Genomic DNA, 19,671 nt, shown 5'->3' with positions numbered 1-19,671 from the left:
TCTCACATAATTTGTAATGAAAACATATTTGCCATTCTGAAGCTTCCCTCCAACCACTTTGCATATTATTTTATATATACTGTGATATTATACTTGCCAAATATGCTGCAGAAATCTCCCTCCACCGAGTCTGGCTGCATCCATTATAACTGTGAGCAGCTGAAGCGGCTGCCAGTTCACTTCCTGGATTTACACAGACACACAGAGAAGCACACCTCCAGCTCTGCAGCTCTCATTGGCCCTCTTATGACTCACCCACCTCCCTTCCTGGCAAATGCTCATGAGAGTGTGAGAGAGCTGTGCATGATGTCATAGGCCTAGGCTAATGACCAGACAAGAAACAGGAAGTGGGCTGTATAAGGTATTTACTAGAAGAAATAAATGTTTTACTATCCAAAGTTAAAACAAGAAGGGCAGAAGATTTAATAGATAGAAAGGTGAAAAAATGACTGAAGGTCCGCTTTAAGGCAGTTCTGAAGGCAAAAGGGGTCCAGCCTGGTGCTAGCAAGGTGTACCTAATAAAGTGGCCGGTGAGAGTATATATATATATATATATATATATATATATATATATATATATATATATATATATATACCCTGTTTCCCCAAAAATAAGACCTAGCGTGATTGTCGGTGATGGCTGCAATATAAGCCCTACCCCCCAAATAAGCCCTAGTTAAAGTCCTTGCAGGTCTTATTTTCAGAGTAGGGCTTATTTTCGGGGAAACAGGGTAGGGCTTATTTGGGGGGTAGGGCTTATATTGCAGCCATCACTGACAATCACGCTAGGTCTTATTTTCAGGGAATGTATATAATTATGTAACAGGCAGGGGGGCAGATCATGATTACTTTTGTTTTCTAGTGAAGGTCGCCTTAAAATGTCCTTACAAAGAATCTAAAAATATTAATAAACTTGAAAGTGTTATGTATATCCATTATTTTATATTACTTGTGTATCTTTTTACACGATCAGAACATAAGATATAATCACATGTACAGTCTTATAGTTGATTGAATGTATCCTCTCCACTTATTTCGTTTTTTAAAAAAAAAAGAATTATTGGAGTTCATTATAATTTGAAGCGAAATGAACAGTAAGGTGCCTATGGCTGTATAATAAAAATGATACAAGGTTTACCAACTTTGTAACTATCCCAATACATGTTCTGTTTTATGCAAACAAGATCACTGCTTCAAAATGAACTGTCAATTTGTAGCATATTTTATATCATGTTAGGAGAAATGGGTGATATTTATTACTGCAACCTACTAGTGAGTACTCAGGGCCGGTGCCCTGAAGCAAGCAAACATTTATTGATGGGCACTGGCAGTCTGCATTTGATGGGTGCTGGTGAGGCTGCATTTGATGGGCGCTGGTGGGCTGCATTTGATGGGCGCTGGTGGGCTGCATTACGATGGGTGCTGTTGAGGCTGCATTGATGGGCGCTGGTGAGGCTGCATTTGATGGGCGCTGGTGGGCTGCATTTGACGGGCGCTGGTGAGGCTACATTTAATGGGCGCTGGTGGCCTGAATTTGATGGGCTGCTGGTGAGGCTGCATTGATGGGCGCTGGTAGGTTGCATTGATGGGCGCTGGTGAGGCTGCATTTGATTGGCGCTAGTAGGTTGCATTGATGGGCGCTGGTGAGGCTGCATTTGATGGATGCTGGTGAGGCTGCATTTGATGGGCGCTGGTGAGACTGCATTGATTGGCGCTGGTGAGGCTGTATTTGATGGGCGCTGGTGGGCTGCATTTGATGGGCGCTGGTGGGCTGCATTTGATGGGCGCTGGTGAGGCTGCATTTGATGGGCGCTGGTGAGGCTGCATTGATGGGCGCTGGTGAGGCTGTATTTGATGGGCGCTGGTGGGCTGCATTTGATGGGCGCTGGTGGGCTGCATTTGATGGGTGCTGGTGGGCTGCATTTGATGGGCTGCTGGTGAGGCTGCATTGATGGGCGCTGGTGAGGCTACATTTGATGGGCACTGGTGGGCTGCATTTGATGGGTGCTGGTGAGCTGCATTTGATGGGCGCTGGTGAGGCTGCATTGATGAGCGCTGGTAGGTTGCATTGATGGGCGCTGGTGAGGCTGCATTTGATGGGCGCTGGTAGGTTGCATTGATGGGCGCTGGTGAGGCTGCATTGATGGGTGCTGGTGAGGCTGTATTTGATGGGCGCTGGTGGGCTGCATTTGATGGGCGCTGGTGGGCTGCATTTGATGGGATGCTGGTGAGGCTGCATTGATGGGCGCTGGTGAGGCTGCATTTGATGGGCGCTGGTGAGGCTGCATTTGATGGGTGCTGGTAGGTTGCATTGATGGGCGCTGGTGAGGCTGCATTTGATGGGCGCTGGTGAGGCTGCATTGATAGGCGCTGGTGAGGCTGTATTTAATGGGCGCTGGTGAGGCTGAATTTGATGGGTGCTGGTGAGGCTGAATTTGATGGGCGCTGGTGAGGCTGCATTTGATGGGCGCTGGTGAGGCTGCATTGATGGGCGCTGGTGAGGCTGTATTTGATGGGCGCTGGTGAGGCTGAATTTGATGGGCGCTGGTGAGGCTGCATTTGATGGGCGCTGGTGAGGCTGCATTTGATGGGCGCTGGTGAGGCTGCATTTGATGGGTGCTGGTGAGGCTGCATTTGATGGGTGCTGGTGAGGCTGCATTTGATGGGCGCTGGTGAGGCTGAATTTGATGGGCGCTGGTGAGGCTGCATTTGATGGGCGCTGGTGAGGCTGCATTGATGGGCGCTGGTGAGGCTGTATTTGATGGGCGCTGGTGAGGCTGAATTTGATGGGCGCTGGTGAGGCTGCATTTGATGGGCGCTGGTGAGGCTGCATTGATGGGCGCTGGTGAGGCTGTATTTGATGGGCGCTGGTGAGGCTGAATTTGATGGGCGCTGGTGAGGCTGCATTTGATGGGCGCTGGTGAGGCTGCATTGATGGGCGCTGGTGAGGCTGTATTTGATGGGCGCTGGTGAGGCTGAATTTGATGGGCGCTGGTGAGGCTGTATTTGATGGGCGCTGGTGAGGCTGAATTTGATGGGCGCTGGTGAGGCTGCATTTGATGGGCGCTGGTGAGGCTGCATTGATGGGCGCTGGTGAGGCTGTATTTGATGGGCGCTGGTGAGGCTGAATTTGATGGGCACTGGTGAGGCTGCATTTGATGGGCGCTGGTGAGGCTGCATTTGATGGGCGCTGGTGAGGCTGCATTTGATGGGTGCTGGTGAGGCTGCATTTGATGGGTGCTGGTGAGGCTGCATTTGATGGGCGCTGGTGAGGCTGCATTTGATGGGTGCTGGTGAGGCTGCATTTGATGGGCGCTGGTGAGGCTGCATTTGATGGGCGCTGGTGGGCTGCATTTGATGGGCGCTGGTGAGGCTACATTTAATGGGCGCTGGTGGCCTGAATTTGATGGGCTGCTGGTGAGGCTGCATTGATGGGCGCTGGTAGGTTGCATTGATGGGCGCTGGTGAGGCTGCATTTGATTGGCGCTAGTAGGTTGCATTGATGGGCGCTGGTGAGGCTGCATTTGATGGGTGCTGGTGAGGCTGCATTTGATGGGCGCTGGTGAGACTGCATTGATTGGCGCTGGTGAGGCTGTATTTGATGGGCGCTGGTGGGCTGCATTTGATGGGCGCTGGTGGGCTGCATTTGATGGGCGCTGGTGAGGCTGCATTTGATGGGCGCTGGTGAGGCTGCATTGATGGGCGCTGGTGAGGCTGTATTTGATGGGCGCTGGTGGGCTGCATTTGATGGGCGCTGGTGGGCTGCATTTGATGGGCGCTGGTGGGCTGCATTTGATGGGCTGCTAGTGAGGCTGCATTGATGGGCGCTGGTGAGGCTACATTTGATGGGCACTGGTGGGCTGCATTTGATGGGTGCTGGTGAGCTGCATTTGATGGGCGCTGGTGAGGCTGCATTGATGAGCGCTGGTAGGTTGCATTGATGGGCGCTGGTGAGGCTGCATTTGATGGGCGCTGGTAGGTTGCATTGATGGGCGCTGGTGAGGCTGCATTGATGGGTGCTGGTGAGGCTGTATTTGATGGGCGCTGGTGGGCTGCATTTGATGGGCGCTGGTGGGCTGCATTTGATGGGCTGCTGGTGAGGCTGCATTGATGGGCGCTGGTGAGGCTGCATTTGATGGGCGCTGGTGAGGCTGCATTTGATGGGTGCTGGTAGGTTGCATTGATGGGCGCTGGTGAGGCTGCATTTGATGGGCGCTGGTGAGGCTGCATTGATAGGCGCTGGTGAGGCTGTATTTAATGGGCGCTGGTGAGGCTGAATTTGATGGGTGCTGGTGAGGCTGAATTTGATGGGTGCTGGTGAGGCTGCATTTGATGGGCGCTGGTGAGGCTGCATTGATCGGTGCTGGTGAGGCTGTATTTGATGGGCGCTGGTGAGGCTGAATTTGATGGGCGCTGGTGAGGCTGCATTTGATGGGCGCTGGTGAGGCTGCATTGATGGGCGCTGGTGAGGCTGTATTTGATGGGCGCTGGTGAGGCTGAATTTGATGGGCGCTGGTGAGGCTGCATTTGATGGGCGCTGGTGAGGCTGCATTGATGGGCGCTGGTGAGGCTGCATTTGATGGGCGCTGGTGAGGCTGCATTGATAGGCGCTGGTGAGGCTGTATTTAATGGGCGCTGGTGAGGCTGAATTTGATGGGTGCTGGTGAGGCTGAATTTGATGGGTGCTGGTGAGGCTGCATTTGATGGGCGCTGGTGAGGCTGCATTGATCGGTGCTGGTGAGGCTGTATTTGATGGGCGCTGGTGAGGCTGAATTTGATGGGCGCTGGTGAGGCTGCATTTGATGGGCGCTGGTGAGGCTGCATTGATGGGCGCTGGTGAGGCTGTATTTGATGGGCGCTGGTGAGGCTGAATTTGATGGGCGCTGGTGAGGCTGCATTTGATGGGCGCTGGTGAGGCTGCATTGATGGGCGCTGGTGAGGCTGTATTTGATGGGCGCTGGTGAGGCTGAATTTGATGGGCGCTGGTGAGGCTGCATTTGATGGGCGCTGGTGAGGCTGCATTGATGGGCGCTGGTGAGGCTGTATTTGATGGGCGCTGGTGAGGCTGAATTTGATGGGCGCTGGTGAGGCTGCATTTGATGGGCGCTGGTGAGGCTGCATTGATGGGCGCTGGTGAGGCTGTATTTGATGGGCGCTGGTGAGGCTGAATTTGATGGGCGCTGGTGAGGCTGTATTTGATGGGCGCTGGTGAGGCTGAATTTGATGGGCGCTGGTGAGGCTGCATTTGATGGGCGCTGGTGAGGCTGCATTGATGGGCGCTGGTGAGGCTGTATTTGATGGGTGCTGGTGAGGCTGAATTTGATGGGCGCTGGTGAGGCTGCATTTGATGGGCGCTGGTAAGGCTGCATTTGATGGGCGCTGGTGAGGCTGCATTTGATGGGCGCTGGTGAGGCTGCATTTGATGGGCGCTGGTGAGGCTGAATTTGATGGGCGCTGATGAGGCTGCATTTGATGGGTGCTGGTGAGGCTGCATTTGATGGGTGCTGGTGAGGCTGCATTTGATGGGTGCTGGTGAGGCTGCATTTGATGGGCGCTGGTGAGGCTGCATTTGATGGGCGCTGGTGAGGCTGCATTTGATGGGCGCTGGTGAGGCTGCATTTGATGGGCGCTGGTGAGGCTGCATTTGATGGGCGCTGGTGAGGCTGCATTTGATGGGCGCTGGTGAGGCTGCATTTGATGGGTGCTGGTGAGGCTGCATTTGATGGGTGCTGGTGAGGCTGCATTTGATGGGCGCTGGTGAGGCTGCATTTAATGGGTGCTGGTGAGGCTGCATTTGATGGGTGCTGGTGAGGCTGCATTTGATGGGCGCTTCATTAGAAAGGTGGGGTATACATAGGCAGGGCAAAGGGGGTGGAGCCAAGGGAGGCGGCAAAATGAGGTTTCACCTAGGGTGTCAAAAATCCTTGCACCAGCCCTGTGAGTACTAAGTCATCCAAATTAGGACAACTCATAAACAGAAGCAACCTTCTCCATTCATATTATGGAGAAAGCTGTGATGTTTATTACTGTAATCTACTAGTATGTACTAACAAGTCATCCAAACCAGGACAACCCATAAACTGAAGAACCTTTATTGACTTTAATTATGGAGAAATGGGTGGTATTTATGATTGCGATCTACCACTATGTACTAACAAGTCATGCAAACCAGGACAACCCATACACAGAAGCACCCTTATTCTTATGGAGAAATTGATGATAATTATTACTGCAATCTACTAGTATGTACTATCAAGTCATCCAACCCAAGACAACCCATAAAGCAAAGCGCCCTTAAGGAAGCAGTGTCAGTTGCAGTGGTTTGCTCCCCCCCTTAAAGGGCTGCTCCACCTTAAATCCGCAGAGCCGTGCGGTATAGGGAATGATTAGTCAGTGTACAGAGGCTGCGGTGCGCACTGGTGGCTTCCTCTCTGCAGCAGTCACCTTCCATTGTGTATCCATGTCCATTGATCAGCCCACTGGCCGGACCAACAACACGGAGCTCTCAGCACAGCCCACCGCATGTAGATGAGAGCTGTCAGCCGGCTGGATACCTCTGTCACCCTCCTCCACCCACAGCCTGTGTATTCCCTGAGCATCCCCTGAGCATCCTTCCTCACCATCCAAGGCTCAGACAGCTGGATCTAGTCTGGATCTAGTGATCGCCTGATCCACCCCCTGGGATCCACTACACAGCAACACCCCACCTTCCAGATCCTACTCCGAGCCATCCATCACCCCGACCGGCTGGAAGAAAACTCCTCACCTCCCCATCATGGCTGAAACCACCGAGTGCAGCATCAAGGTCCTGTGCAGATTCCGCCCTTTAAGTCAGTCGGAGGTCCAAAGAGGGGACAAGTATCTGCCCTTATTTCAGGGGGACGACTGTGTGGTTGTTGGGGTGAGTGGCCACCTACCTCTGTCCTTTCTATTATAAAGGGGTGCAGTGCTGGGAGGATTCCTTGTTTTATTCATCTATTCTAGAGGATGTGTGGGCTTGGAATATGCAGCAATCTGTATTATTATTATTATTGATTATCATCATTGGTATTATTAAAGCAGGGAAAGCCATGCAGTGTAATAAAGGTGGCCCCTCCCTGGATGTCCATTCTATGCTGGGTGTGGTCCTCTCCATACATCTGCCCTATGGTAGGTGCTGTATACAACATACCACCATATACACAGATGGCCTGCCAACCTGTCCCCCTCCCTACTGCCATCACTGGGGCTGCATTGCGCTACAGCATGGAAGGAGCCTTACTCTTCACTTACACAATGTTTAGGTTACTGTGTGGGGGACTGATACTCCACTGGCTAGGTTTTAAAGAAGTATATATATCATTTAATAGAATTGTCCCTAATCTATCATATCTCTTTATATATCCAAAGTATTGATATTATCTATCTATCTATCTATCTATCTATCTATCTATCTATCTATCTATCTATCTATCATTATTTTTATTATTTTACATAGCGCCCACAGTTTGCGCAGCACTTTAATCTAATCTATTTACCAATCTATCATATCTCTTTATATATCCAAAGTATTGATATTATCTATCTATCTATCTATCTATCTATCTATCTATCTATCTATCTATCTATCTATCTATCTCTATACAAAGTATCAATAAATTCTATCTATCTATCTATCTATCTATCTATCTATCTATCTGTCTGTCTGTCTGTCTGTCTGTCTATCTATCATCTATTTTTATTTATATTGATAAGTCTGTCTGTGCTTTGATTTTTATCCCAGTTGTTCTGGCTGTGTACTGCAGTCACCCATCAGACATTTTCCACCTGTCATTGCTCTTCTATACATGGATTTAATCCACTCTCGCTGGAATTTCCTTTCATCCTCCACCAATCCCCCCAATCTTTTTTTCCTGGCCACTTTCCACCTCTTTTGTCTTCTCCTTCACTTTTTGTCACTTCCCCGAACTAGACGGAGGCCATTAATGGCCCACTATGTATCTCTCTGGTAGTGATGTCACACCCTGCCTGCCTCCAGAGTATTTATGTAATTGCAGCATCACTATTTACCAGCTATACTCCACAAATGTAGGTCATTCTCCTACTTACTGTTCTATGGCAACAGCAGAAGCACTTACAATCATTCTATGACTGTGGATGTGCACATATGATATTATACAAACATGCTATGTATTTCTCTCCTTATGATCTACAAAACATATACAAACATAGAGATAACAGGACTAAGCCAAGGTCACAGTGACATGACATTGAAACGTTACAAGTACTATGTTATAACATGAAGACCTTGATAACATTTTGGAGACCTGGGGAAAAACAGTGCCAAGAATAATCAATATCGAATATAGAAATACTGTATATAGAAAGATATAAACTGGAGATATATATACTGTATACTATATATTATATACATATGTTTGCACTGTACATGAAGTCTTGTAGAACCTGTAGTAAAAAGTTTACAAAATGTAGTATGTTAGTAACATATTGTTAGAGTATCTTCTTAGGATTAGGAAGGCCCAACATCTTATTCTGTTTACTAGAACTAATAATTTATAGATCTCATCAGTCTTTCTAAATCTGCTCTATATTGTACTTCCTGCTCATTATGCAATGATGTGAGATATCGGATATTTCCCATCTAAATGTTTATGATATAAAAATGTATTCAAAAATGAAACTGCACCTTTTTCTACCTTTATTGAAACCAAAGCATTGATATTTAACATTGCATCATAGGCTGCGAGGAAGGTAAATGTCATTAATTGGCTAAGATGACATCAGTGTGTAGCCTGGGTTGATGTCATTGCCTGGCACACAAGGTGATCACAATTAAAGGCAATCTGTCAGAAAGGAAATATGAGCCAGTGCTGATTTGTTTTTTGCATGTACTGGCTCTATGGTTATTACCTTTATCCATAGTTTACTACTTATTGAGTCATCATCCTAAAACAAGTGTGTAGCCAGTGAAGTCATACTTATTTGGGGTCAATGATTTACTAGATAAGAAAAAAGAGCAAGATAATGAAAAAAGCCAACAGCTAGCATATTACTATTCTGAGGCTTAGTGGTTAGCACTTGGATCCTTGGTTTTAGTCCCAACAATGGCTTGCATGGCTTTCTCCCACACTGCAAAAACATGCCTGTAGTTTCCCAGGCATGCTTTCTGGGGAAAGTAGTGATTGGGCAGGTTGACAATTTATGGCTGATTACTTTTGTTTTCCCTTGATAAACTGGCTCCTGTTTAAATTTTGCTTAGTCCAGTTCAGCAAGAACCAGCCGAGATTCAAACCATGTATGGGCAAGCTGAATGTGCCAAGTTTATCGATCAATCAACTTGGGTACAACCTGCATGCCGGGTTTTACCTGTGATTATCGCTAGAAGCTGCTCTAACAATAATCACTGTCTTCTCTTGCCGGGGACAACTTCCCTGATCCCCCCCCCCCCCCCCCCCGCTGGGAGAAGACAATGGTCTGGCAGAAGGGATTCCCACATTAACACTGTCTGGTTGATGGGGGAATTGAGCAAATTTCTTTTATGCAGTCTGTGGTTGCACAGGGTGTCAGATGGTTAGGAGATCTGTTTGTCACAGGAACATTTTGTAGTCCAAAGTTGCAGCTATAGCAGACCACACAACTTCTATGGGGCCCAGAAACATAGGGATTGTCTGCATGCCTGTAATCAGACATCATGCTACCCTAGGCACACAAAAATTATGACTCTCTGCCACTTGTATTAGGTGAATATTTTAGTAAAATCTACTGCTATGATACATTATTGAAGGCCACATGCTGTCTTAATTATACATTATACAAGAGAAAGGAGAAATGGCTTAATATCTCCTGAACTATAAAGTCTTCTGACTTGTCTCACCATTATTGCCTTCGCCCCTTGCCCCTAGACTTCTGCTTCATTAAGCCAAAACTATCCAGAGGTCCAAAAGTGGGAAAGAAAATAACATAAAGCAATCACATCTTGTACATTGTGAGGCTTGGCGCTGCCCCATCTTTCCTAGGACACTGGCCTACCAGTTCCATTATAGTCCATGCCATCCATGGCTGTCTAGCTACACGGTAAAATATACAAATGGCAATAGCATTTGGCCAATACATTTTCGATAAAATGTATGTATATCATTTGGAAACCTATGTATGATTGCTATGAAAGAAATGAGTATTCCGAATTGCAGGAAAAACTGCCTTAGAGGTGTAGATAAGAGAAACTGAGGGGCTCATTAATGGTTTTTGCTATGGGGCACCATTACATGTTGTTACTGACCTGCTGTTGGTACAAACACATGATCTGTGTCTTCACCGAACAGAGCTGAATCTGCTGGCTGGCTACTAAACACGAATGCTTGGTATAGACAGCTGTTTGTGTTTACCCTTAGCAGGGGAGAAGAAAAAATAATTTAAGAGAAACCTCAGATAAAAACTAGGCCTGGGGAGTCCATGCCACATCACATGCCCCCAAAATCCCTGGGCTATTTCCTTTTTGCAAATCTTAAAAGGGGAAAAGGGGTGGTGTGTGCAGACACCTCCCAGTGCCATTTTATCAAGGGAAAACAAAAATAATCAGCCATATATATCCACCTGCCCAGTCACTACTTTCTCCAACATGCATGCTCAGCCTTTTGGCTAAGATCAAGTGTAGTATCTGTTCTTATCAGTTGCCAGGAGGTGGCGCTTTCTTCCGTCCCTGATCTACAGCGAGGTGGTATCAGGGGCGGTGGTGGCTATGCAAAACCTGCTGGTGTAAAGGTGACCTTGAGCGGTTTTTAGCCGAAAGGGAAGACTTCTAATGGGGATGGTGAACCACTGGGTCTGATCCAGAGGGTCGGGTCCCTGGCCTTCTGGCCTGGATTGGAGCAGTCCTAGCTCCGTACAGTTTCTTGGGAGAGAACACCGGTTTCTCCTTGGGGGGGTGGTTAGTATCTCCTGAGTGTAATTAGGAGGGAGGGATGGGGGTGAAGGTTGAGCCTGATGGTAAAGGGCTCTCCCTGAGCTCCCAGAACTTCAGTCCTTCCTGTGTGGAGTGGGGGCTCTGCTGGTCTGGGCTGTTGGTCAGGGTTGCACGAAAAGCCAGTGGTGAATGTGCCCCTGAAGTGGCATTTCATGGGTGCCGTACAGTCACAGTCTTTAGGCACTTGATTTATGGCACTAAGGTCACTTCACCACAAAACACGTTTATCGCACCTGCCTCTAGGGCCGAGCCTTTTGGCTAGGACCAGGGGAAATTTTTATTCCTGGCCGAAGGGCTGGTCATTGTATTGCACATTGGCCACTTTCACTTCTCCCATCTTCCTTCTCCCCACTTTCTTTTTATTTATCCCCGTGAGCGTCACTTTTTTTGTTTTTTTTGGTTGGTGTTGTCACGTTTGTCACAGTGAGATGAGTAGGGTGTGGGTCCTCGGGCCTACTCTAAAAGTCTTGGGAGGGGATGGACATAGGCCTTCTGGCTTGGTTCGCCCTCTCTCATGGGGTCTCCCTTTGGGGGAGTCCCAACTAGTACTTGGGTGGGTCTGTTTCGGCAGACCCTCCAGAGAACGGGGGTCCGTCTGGTTTCGGCCAGATGGACCCATGTGAAGTACCTTAGTCCCCGTCTGGAGCCTTGAGGGATCAGGATAAGGTCCTTCCCTAGTGGAGGACAGTGTAACACCCGTTGCACGTTTTTGTGTTTCACTCTCTATGTGTGTGTACTTTTTTGGCACCGGGTGGAATTTTTGGGTGTGTTTTACACGCCACTGGCTTTTAAAAAAAAAAATGCATACAAATTGTAACTGCTGAGAATGGGAGCGGTGTAAAGGGGAGGTGTGGGCAGGGCCAAACTGCACTTAAAGTGGTACAAAAGGCCCAAGTACCTATGCTCTAACAGCCTGACACCTCTGACACAACAGTCTGACACCTCTAGACTGCTCCAACAGTCTGACATCTATGAGGTCCCTTGCCAGCATCAGCATCTTCTCCCTGGCTTCTTCCAGGTGCTGGCCTTCGTCATCTTGCTTGGCCAGTGCAGGATGATGTCCCTCTCTTGCATGTGCAGGCATACTGGCACAGATAGAGTGTGCTGGAATATAAACTGAGCTGTCCATTCACACCTCTGTGTACATTTTAGAGGGGATTGCAAACAGGCAGGTAAGTGCAAAATAATTTCATGTCTTTTCTGCAATAAAAGCCTGCCTGTTCACAATTTCTAACTTTTTGCCTTCAGCTCTGCTTTAAGGCTGAGGATTAGGAATGACAATTTTTACACAGCTATGTTAGTCCATCTTGGATCAATGTAAATATGTATGTATCATACCTTTGGGTTATCTGTGGAATCTGGAAATCACTTTAGTAGACACCGCTACTACAGCGATCAATGCAGAATGTTCTCTGATTGGACAAGGTAGAGAGGTGGGGTAGTGACTTTGAGAAATTGCAAAGTGTTCTCTAAATGGCGCCCCCACTGAGTGGGAAACCTCTTGAGTTCAGTAAACAGCATGACAGCCACTCAGCAGGGGATTTGGAAGCTATTGGAGATCACTAGAGTAGCAGTATCTACTAGTGATTTCCAGCTTCTATGGAGATACCACAGGTATGGCACATACATACTTACATTGGTCCAAGGTGGACCAATGTAACTATGTAAAAACTGCTATACCTAAACTTTAAAGAGATGGGAGGGGCTTAAAGGATAAGCCTGGAGGCAATAGTGACAATACACAAGCAACAACCTGGCAATCATGGGAATAGCACAATTGAGACAATAGTGACAATAACAGTGACAGTAGTGACAATCAGAATGGCATGTTCCATTCTGCAGCCCTGCTGCTGCCACTCCTTTGTGAAGCTACTAGCTCCAGTACAGGGTGAAGCTATATGTCCCAGCCTGTGTACACTAACTCACACTGCTGTAAGGCATTCTGCGCACACCCACCAGACAGGAGTAAACCAAGCTTGGCTTGCATTTTCCTTCTCCAGATACCTCAGCTCCCCTTACGTTCACCAGCTGCTAGCAAGGCCTGCAATTCAGAGGCATATCTGCTGCTATGGTGATGAGGAGGGTGCAGCTCATCCCCCACTCCCTGGTCCATGTCTGCTACCGCACAGCACCCCTCCCCTCCTTCCTCCTTTCCAGGCAGCCAGTGAGTACAGAGTGCAGGAAAATTACATCACACTCTACATCTTTACAATTATTGCAGACCATCCCTTGAGAAATGCTGGATTTGGGTAATGACCCAGGAACTAGTTCAAAGTTCCAGAATTGCTGAGTCAGTTCCAGCAAGTTCCCCAATATGCCTCATCTATTGGGGATTGTAGGTACCCCATAGACTCTTGATTGAAGCAGAATCATCTACAAGGTAACCTAGGTGGCAGCCCAGGACCCGGTGGATATCCAAGTGGACCATCTACAACCTTTGTGTTCCTTGTGGTAAATCAAGGAGTGCAATAGAACAAAGCTGTTCACCTAACACTTCACAAGGAGATATATATTTGATGGTAGCTGCAGTCTGATGGAAAGGGACAAACAGTGCAAATAGGATGGCTTCTCATTACCTATTGCAATTATTTTTCTTGTCAATGGATGGGATAAGTGGGTCAAAGCTACTACTTTGCCTAAAGCCCCATTTGTGTGTAAAACAGCCGGGTTGGGCACATGCCATCTCCTGTACACTATGTACAACCTCATACATAAAATAATACATAATTATGTTTGTGGATCAAAGTGTATTTTCTGAATATGGATCACTGCTTGCTTATGTACATGTGCACATGTACATTATAGCATGCATAAAAACATTAGAGGAAATAAAACTTTGTACAGTGCTTTAAATGCAAATATTCTCTCAGCCGTAGATTAGGACCCAACTACACCACGGTGGTTCATTGCGGTATGTTTAATGCACATTGCATTTAGACAGTCCATAATAATAATAATACAGGAGGAGGCCATTGCAGGAGGAAAATGAGTATTAAATATACATGCATATTAATGTAGAGCTCAGTTGGGGAGCCTGGGGCAGCATCTCAACTAATTACATCAGTGTGTCTATTCATTGGATATGGTAAAGTGTTTGAAGTCATTATTATGATTTTTGTATGGACGTATCGATAAAATTTAAAATATATATTGTAAAAGTATTCAGAAACATAACATTAATGAAATGTAAGCGTTTACATTTATTTTCAAACCCAAAGCATAGTGAAGGAAAATTGTGCAGAGGATTACCGTATACAATAGGATTTGCTGCACTTGCCATTATTTCTATTTACTATGCAGAAGTACACTGGCGACTGTGCTGACAATTTTGATGTAATTCAGTCAAGCAAGAATTTGTTTTGAGTTTTACTCATTTCTAACTGATTAATGTGTAATCTTCAGATGACACTGAACATTACCAGGAGATGTGAGACCACAGTGGCCAGGGGTTACTGGCTTCAAATGTGCATTTGACCTTGAACAAATGCTTATTTTTAGCCACCCCTAGAGAATAAGGCACTGAATGTAGCCTCTAAATAAAGCTTCATTTCATAAGATATAATGCTGCTTGCTTACTGCTGTAGACTAGTTAGATATTGTTATAAAACCTTTTTTTACACATAGCAGATAAAAGTTTGTTTCACATTATTTTCATATAATCAATAGCAGTGCTTTGTAAAGGGCAGTAACCTCTTGGCAATCAACCTGAAATTAACCTTCATTAAATTCAGAACAGCGTCAAATCTATTTGTGACCTCACTCTGGTAATTTCTCTTTACCATGTAATTATTTTTTTTAATTTTAGGTACAGTTAGAACCTCTGTCTGATTTAGTGTTCAAGTTAAAGAGTGTTTTCCTGCATTTGATGTGCGGTTGAAGCACATGTGAAATGCAAGTCTGCTTATCATTATTTACTTTAATGGTATAGCGGTAATAGCCATTCAGTGGCCATGTTTTACCAGCTTTGCTTTTTCAAAGAATGATTTAAAAGACAGTACTTGTAAAACAACCCAGCCAGCAAAGGCTATATATAGCCCGCACCTAGACTCAATAAATAGTCCTTGCACAAGCGTAATGGCCGCGCTTTTAACCACCACCACATATATCCATCAGCTATCTTGCTCATTGGTAAGGCTGGGCCATCAAATGCTGCTGGGAGGCATAGCCAAAGGTGTGTTTGACCAAAAGAAATGTTGGTTCAGCTTTTCAGACGAGATATAGAGATATATGGTGGTGATTAAAAATGTAACTGTGATATTTGTGCAGCTGTTTTTTGATGTATATCCTTGGAAACAGCAGGTCCTCTTGAGATTGTTTTGCAAGTTCAATTCAGTCTTTGCTGCATTTGAAATTTAATTCATGTATTTGAGCAATGCTCCTGGTCTATGTGAGCATCTACAAAATCTATCCTCCTATTCAGGAAGTTACCTAGTCAGGTTGAAAAAAGACACATCTATACATCTGCCTGACCTTTCACGTACATACGATCTCAACTTCCCACCTCTATTAATTAAAACCCGTATTCTTCTAGAGAGCTGGCATAAAGGACTACACTCCTGGTTCGGCAGATGCAACCTAATAAAAATGTGCATCCTACCGAAGTTCCTCTATATGTTTCAGGCTTTGCCCAGACAAATACCACTTTCATTTTTTAAGCGAGTACAAGCCCTCTTCACCCGCTTTGTGCTCACAAAAAAACACGCCTTCCTCGGACCCAAATATCTCTACCAAAACAAAACGGGGGGCTGGCATTGCCAGATGTCCGGAAGTATTACCAGGCTATTCATCTGGGCAGAGTGCTGGATTGGCGGCGCCATGCGGTTTTCAAACTTTGGGTACAAATAGAACAAACTCAAACCAAAATACCCTCTATGCTCTATGGTGCTATGATTCTCTCCCTCAAGAGATGAAATCTCACCCACTGATAGGGACCACGCCTGCAAGCCTCTCTCATGACAAAACAATCACCACTATCTCTTCTCGGACTTCCAACATTTTCTGTGACCATGCCTCTAAGTTTGTCACTGCGGGGCAGTGACACTCAATTCCAGAGTTAACCAACCCTACGGGCCCCTACCAACTTTCATTTTGGAAAGTCGCGCAGTTGTACCACTTCCTACATTCTATCTCCGACCCTCAACTGACGACCTTTGAAGAGTATTGTGATGGGACTGAACCTTTACCCCAAGTTCTCTCTAAAATGTATTCCCTTTTGAACACACCCTCAGAACAACCACATCTACCCTGTCTGGAGAGATGGGAGATGGATCTCAGACGTAAATTCTCTGCAACACAAAAACAGTGCATAATCAGATTTGGTACTATAATTCGAGAGGCAAGGAAGGGGGGAATGGGGGACGGGGATACTCGTTATAAAGAGTAACGAGGGAAAAAAGTAGCTATTACAGCAATAGTTGGTCAAGAGTGGTGGTATCAAAAAGTATCAGTTTATTGAATATAAAATCAATGAAACATACTGAGGCTGTCAATAGGAACATGCATCTTGTTAATACAGTTTCATGAATACAAAGACTTAAGACAGGACAACATAAAGACAAAAGACACACAAACCAGCACCGACACAGTCCGGACTTAATATGACGGTCAGCAGCAATATGATTCAATCAAATCTCTGCAATGACACAATGGTGTTGCAGACGAGTGGATGAAAATGCATGCGTGTCAATTTAAATGGGTATGCTGCTGAGCATCATATGACTAGGGAACATGGGGGGGCAGAGGGGCATGATGATGAAGTCAGAGTGACTTGGGTGTCGGTAGGATTCCTCCCACTGGAAGTAGCCCACACACGGAAATGGCAGTCCTCATCCAGTGTGGAAATGCTTTCCAAGGGTACCTTTCAGGCAAAAAGTAGTCTGGAAACTCATGTGTTAGCGATGCCTTCCGTTTCTCGTCCATGAAGAAGCTACGCCAATAAGCTCAAGCGAAACGCGTTGATGTCATCAACGGCATTGCCGCAGTCCACGGAGCTGGAGGAGCAGAGAGGGACGAATGGTTGCACGGCATAACTGAACTGCCGGCACCCACACCAACACGGCTACAAGTCCGTCCAAGACCTCGAGAAACGGAAGGCATTTCTAACACATGAGTGTCCAGACTACTTTTTGCCTGAAAGGTACCCTTGGAAAGCATTTCCACACTGGATGAGGACTGCCATTTCCGTGTGTCGGCTACTTCCAGCGGGAGGAATCCTACCGACACCCAAGTCACTCTGACTTCATCATCATCACCTGGCCATTGATCCTTGATCAGCGCTCCCTACTATCAACGGATGGTAATGTATGAACATCCCAAGCAGTCTTGAAATGATGCCTTTACTAGCAGCATATTGAGGTACAGTGCTTCCACTACTGTTACTAACGGATTGAATCATGGTATGTGACACTTCATTGCACTAAATGAATAGCATTAGTGGATGACACTACACACAAGGGATTGCTACCGTATCCACTTATAATAATGAAGTAAATCTGACCGAACTGTGACACCTGCACTTTATGACTCACTTTGGAAGCACTCCTAACTTCATTGCTGCGGACCTTTGTAATCCCATACCTTATCTCCATGGTTAGCATATAACCCACGGCCTGCCTGGTGTTTACTCCCGGCCATCCCCCCCTCTCCACCCATGCCCCTCTGCCCCCCATGTTCCCTAGTCATATGATGCTCAGCAGCATACCCATTTAAATTGACACGCATGGATTTTCATCCACTTGTCTGCAACACCATTGTGTCATTGCAGAGATTTGATTGAATCATATTGCTGCTGACCGTCATATTAAGTCCGGACTGTGTCGGTGCTGGTTTGTGTGTCTTTTGTCTTTATGTTGTCCTGTCTTAAGTCTTTGTATTCACGAAACTGTATTAACAAGATGCATGTTCCTATTGATAGCCTCAGTATGTTTCATTGATTTTATATTCAATAAACTGATACTTTTTGATACCACCACTCTTGACCAACTATTGCTGTAATAACTACTTTTTTCCCTCGTTATTCTTTATAACGAGTATCCCCGTCCCCCATTCCCCCCTTCCCTGCCTCTCGAATTATAGTACCGCTTTCTCCAGTTAAAGCAATAACACCAAACTCGGTGGTTGGTCAGACCATGATCAGCTACTGTACTGATCGTTAACTAATACTGTATTTGCATTGTTTCCCCTCCTTTCCCCCATCCCACATTTCATATACACATAATCAGATTTGTCCTTATTACCCCTATGTACCAAAATACAAGAAACTAATTTCAAAATATTGACCAGATGGTACCTCACGCCCTCGAGACTACACAGGTGTTTTCCTGCCACTTCGGACCGTTGCTGGTGTTGTGGGGGAGACGAGGGGTCGCTGCTGCACATCTTCTGGTCTTGCCCTAGATTGGAGAATTTCTGGGGAGATGTCCTTCGCATTATGCAGAAATTCACAGAATACAAGATACCAGACGATGCAGCATTTTTCCTACTGCATCTTTCAAAAACCCCTGCTAATACCTACAAAAAAATCTATTGTACGGCACTTGTTAAATGCTGCTAAGTCCTGTATACCTCTTTACTGGAAACAGCAATGGCCACCGACAACCGTGAGTTGGCTGCGGAAAGTGGAGGATATAAACAGGATGGAGGATTTGGTTCTTACTGCGCAACATAACCGTGAGAAATACACAAAGACCTGGAGCCTTTGGAACATTTTTATTCTCTCCGATGAGGGGAAAACCTTCCTTGGATCATAGATCACTTATGAGCTACTGCTATGGTCCTGAGCCACAGTTGTCTCCTTACAGTACAGGAGAGAGGAGAACAACACTGACAGCCCGACCACCTACTGACAGGATCGTGCCACCTACTGTTGTGGAAGGACCTGGGAAGCCCTGATCGGAGTATTACCTGAAGTCTCACTATACAGGTGTAAAGGGATATGGAGGTATAGAAAACACAGCACGGCCTACCAAGGTGAAGATCCAACTGGAGCTGCCCACTATTTTGCCTACTACCCCTGCAGGGGTAACTACTTTCGGTGAGTGGGGACCCATTGGGGGAGCACTACACTCACCATATTTGTGTCGCATTGAAGTCACCTGGTTCTTGGACATTTGGGATCATATTTTTGTCCTTCTTTTTTCAATTTATTGATAGAATGACATTTTTGCACATTTTTATAGTTACTCATGGCCAGTGTTTTTTGGACTTTTTATTGGACACTCACCATTATTAAATATTAACTTTGGATTGCCTGCACATTTTTTAGGGTGTGTTTATATTAATTTAGTTTTCTGCACATACTATACTGTGGAGTATTTGCATATTTAATCACTCATTATTTATGGTTTATTGAATATGTTTATAATGGTCTTTGGGTTGGCTGGTTGAGGGGGACACGCATCTCATTAACCTCTTATTTATGTTGTTTATTAGTCTTAATTAGACACACTGTATACACTTTTTTACCTATTAGGGTATACATACATTTATTTTCCCCTTTTTGTTTATATATATTTATTTATATTTTTTACACATCCAGTTTCACTTCACTTAGTTGTGAACACGTTTTAGTGATTTTTATATATTTTTTTATGGTAAGGGTAGTAGTTTAGTTTTATATACATTATTTCCTCTTAATCACTAGGGTTTTTTATGGTAGCGCCATCACCCCTTTCTCTTTCTTTTCCTTAATTATAGATCACTTATGAGCT

At 45.8% G+C, this 19,671-nt stretch overlaps 1 protein-coding gene across 3 annotated transcripts in view; it reads left to right on the top strand.

Annotated features, from left to right (window-relative positions):
* The first annotated feature begins 6,341 nt into the window (after positions 1-6,341).
* Positions 6,342-19,671, top strand: part of KIF5A (kinesin family member 5A) — a 211,707-nt gene continuing 198,377 nt past the window's right edge. For 2 of the 3 annotated variants that reach the window (XM_073613783.1, XM_073613782.1), the window contains exon 1: positions 6,342-6,901. In XM_073613783.1, coding sequence (XP_073469884.1) covers positions 6,776-6,901 — 126 coding nt within the window. In that variant the 5' untranslated portion in view covers positions 6,342-6,775. The remainder of the gene's footprint in view (positions 6,902-19,671) is intronic. The other variant, XM_073613784.1, reaches the window with a different exon arrangement.

Source organism: Aquarana catesbeiana, linkage group LG02, assembly GCF_042186555.1.
Source record: "Aquarana catesbeiana isolate 2022-GZ linkage group LG02, ASM4218655v1, whole genome shotgun sequence".
NCBI classification, from domain to species: Eukaryota; Metazoa; Chordata; class Amphibia; order Anura; family Ranidae; genus Aquarana; species Aquarana catesbeiana.
This window is presented reverse-complemented; position numbering and strand designations above follow the sequence as displayed.